We start from the raw sequence: 3,351 nt of genomic DNA on the forward strand, positions 1-3,351 counted from the left end.
CACACACACACACACACACACACACACACACACACACACACACACACTGATTTTGAAAAATAAAACTCCTATGCAAAAAAAAAAAACAAAAAACCCAAAATAATACAATAAATATTGATTTATAATTATCTGAGGTTCTTTAAAAATATGATTCAGAATGTTAGTCCACGAAATGGAAGGCTGCCCAGACTTTAAGGGGCTGACCAAAATCAATTATTTCACACAGCCAACTTCCCAAATCCCCATCTTGACCTTTTAAATAAAAATGAAGTCTTTGCTGGAACTGTAAGACCCTCTTCTGGTCTGCAGAATAACTCTGGGGGCATGTATCACCTTTTAACCTTTAAATGAAAGTATACCTTCCAACAAGTAAACAGTCTCCCTGGTGGAGGGCTGGGGTCAGAGGTGGCTGGAAGTCAGTGCTGAGATTGTCTGAAAGCTGTAATCAAATTTCCGGGCAGCATATTAATGGAAGCGAAGCAGGCATCTACTGGAGTCTTCAAGAACTATCAGAACTGACTTGCCTTAATGAGCTGTCATCTGGGGGTGAGCTGGGTCGCTCCCGCCCAGCTCATGATTCTCCTCCAGCCTTGCAGACTACAGCGGGCTGGTTTTCACTTTTATTTTTGGAAGAGGGAGGGAAAGCTTGCTCTTAAAACTCCTGTGTGTGTGTGTGTGTGTGTGTGTGTGTGTGCTTCAGTGTTACCCTTTTTAAAAATTCTCACAGCGTTGGCTACACATTTCTCCTAACTCTAAGGACAGAAAATTAGAGCACTTTCCTTTACCTCATGAAATCGCTGGTTAGATTATCCCAAACCACTATAGGTCATCTTGATTTTCTTTATGCCTTCTGCTGAGTAAGTTGTAATACTGCTTTGGGCTTTCCAGGCTTTTCCTTGACCATCACAAAGCAGGCAGATGTGGGTAACTCAAAGGAGGGAACATCATCGCTCCGTGTGCTTACACCTCTTCTTAATTGATTTGAAAATCCAAAGACTAACATATACTTATTTTAGGACTGGGAAAAAAAGCAATAGTGGTTGACATCAACATTCACTTAAGTCTTAACTCCCTAGTTCTCAGCTCTGGTGCTTTATGAGTTTGTGTATTTTCGATGGTTTATCATCTCATTTCTTTCAACACACAAAACTGTGATTGGCAAGCACTGGCTGCTTTCTCCCTTCCATCTGGACTTGATAGGAAACCGACTCATGATTACTGGAGAACTTTGCAGGCTTACCCTAGCTTTCGTCACGCCCTGTAGACACAGACACTGACAATATTTCTTACTTACTTGGTGTTAAACAACACAAGTTTCCATGTCGGGACACCCTCAAGTGGGGTTGGGGGTGGGGATGGGAGTGGGGGTGGGACGTGGTACTTACCACTGTCCCCTTGTCGCAGTATGAACTGAAGTCACTCGATACAATCGCAGCGTACTGGACCAGAACTTTATTGATGGTCTGAGAGAGAAAATATTACGGCAAAGCACTTGAGTTAAGTGAGTTAAGCGTGCCTCTCACAGAAACACTATCCAGGCAAAGTCAGGCAAACATAACTCCCTTTAGTTAAGGAGAACCTTAGGCGGGCTCAAGAAGGACTACAAATCACTGCATGGGCATGATTGCATTGTCAGAGTCCTGAAGAGCATTTCAAATACACCTCCGAGATCCAGTCTATCAGAACATAACCCACTCAATCATATGGTTATTTTCTCACTTTACTCAGAAGACACACAGGCTGTCCTGTGGCAATCTCCTCACAGCTTAGGGACTCAATATCTCCTGATACTGGACACTCCCCCACCTTTCTTGCAGGGTGCTGCAGGCTGGGGGCTCTGCCTTTGGGCGTCTGGCTTCTAACTTCCTTTTGTCATCTCATTACTGTCACGTTTAAGTTATTTGCAGTGGCCATTTGCCGACTTTCTCCATCATTTCTCTCTGCCTCACTTGTAACACCACTCAACAGTGATTCTCTTCAGCAACATGGAATTATGCCATACACTATCACAAACTATGGTTAAAGTGTGAAAACCCAGCTTTGTCTGTTCCGCCCTCTCCTTTTCTGTACATTTGCCTGTTTACTGTTTTTCAACAGTGCGCTGTTTATTTACTATTGTTTACTAGCCCAAAATTTGCCAAAAACGTTGCCCACTCACTTCTCTTTTGCACCAAAATTTGTGGTATTTTCTGCCTTTCTCTAAAATTTCCTGTGTGTCTCTGCATGACCTCTGCTTCTATTAATTGTGGAGGAGAGAGAAAAATGAACCAAGTGTACTAATTAAGTGTATCATAATCGTGTGAAAATACACTGGGGAGTTTCCTTTTTTTCAACGTTTACATTCATGTAGAAGTCAACTGTGGAAGTAAAAAAAAAGTTTCCTTTTTTTCAACGTTTACATTCATGTAGAAGTCAACTTTATCTTCTTAGAAAAGATAAAGCAACAGTAATGATTGAAATATGTTATTTGTTCACAGACAAATCAAAGACCAAACTCATCTCCTTTTAATATATATATATATATATTATATATATATATATATATTATATATATATATATATATATATATATATATATATATATATATATATGTTGGGCTAGAGAGATGACTCAGAAAGTGTAATCATGCATTGTTCTACAAACCCAAGTTCCGTTTTGAGCACCCACATCAGGCTACTCCCAAACACCCATAACTCTAGTTCTCAGGGATCTGATGCCCCCTTCTGGCATCTGCAAGCACCTGCTCTCACATTCACATATACTGACCCTGATGCATAAATACACATACACATAAAATTATTTTTAAAAGTTTTCCCCCAGTCGTTAAAAATTCACTGAGATATTCTGAAGAGTTAAGCTAAGGGAGGAATATTTAGCCCACAGACTGAATCTACCAAATTTGACTATAAACTTGTTTTATTGACTTTTAAGTTCACAATAAGAAGCTAGAATTACGGGTAATGTGTTGGCAGGAGATTGATGCTTTGCAGAAGTGCATGGTGCTAAGAAAATGAGAGTCAGTTTAAATAGAAATTTGGCCTCAAAAAAAAAAAAAAACCCAGAAGATCTCATTAAGCAGTAGATCAATAAATCCGGGGAAACAGACGGCTGATTAGGCAGAAGTAGCTTGCGAGTGAAGCTGTTCATATTTCCCCTTAGATGCCATGCTGAGTGACTGTGGGATTTCCTGGGAGTGCGCGCTCATCTGTGCCCGAGATCCCAACTCTCCATGCAGTTTCTTAATGACAGTGCAAAGCATGGCAATTTTCTTACCCTGTCCCCCAAACTAACTCTCTCTCTCTTACACACACACACACACACACACACACACACACACACACACACACACA

At 40.7% G+C, this 3,351-nt stretch overlaps 1 protein-coding gene across 1 annotated transcript in view; it reads right to left on the reverse strand.

The window, feature by feature from the left end:
- Unc13c (unc-13 homolog C) overlaps positions 1–3,351 on the reverse strand; it is a 415,893-nt gene that overhangs the window by 87,586 nt on the left and 324,956 nt on the right. Inside the window, exon 22 of the mRNA XM_055598476.1 lies at positions 1,386–1,463. Coding sequence (XP_055454451.1) covers positions 1,386–1,463 — 78 coding nt within the window. The remainder of the gene's footprint in view (positions 1–1,385; positions 1,464–3,351) is intronic.

Source organism: Psammomys obesus, unplaced genomic scaffold, assembly GCF_907164565.1.
Source record: "Psammomys obesus unplaced genomic scaffold, mPsaObe1.curated_primary_1811, whole genome shotgun sequence".
In the NCBI taxonomy this organism is placed as follows: Eukaryota; Metazoa; Chordata; class Mammalia; order Rodentia; family Muridae; genus Psammomys; species Psammomys obesus.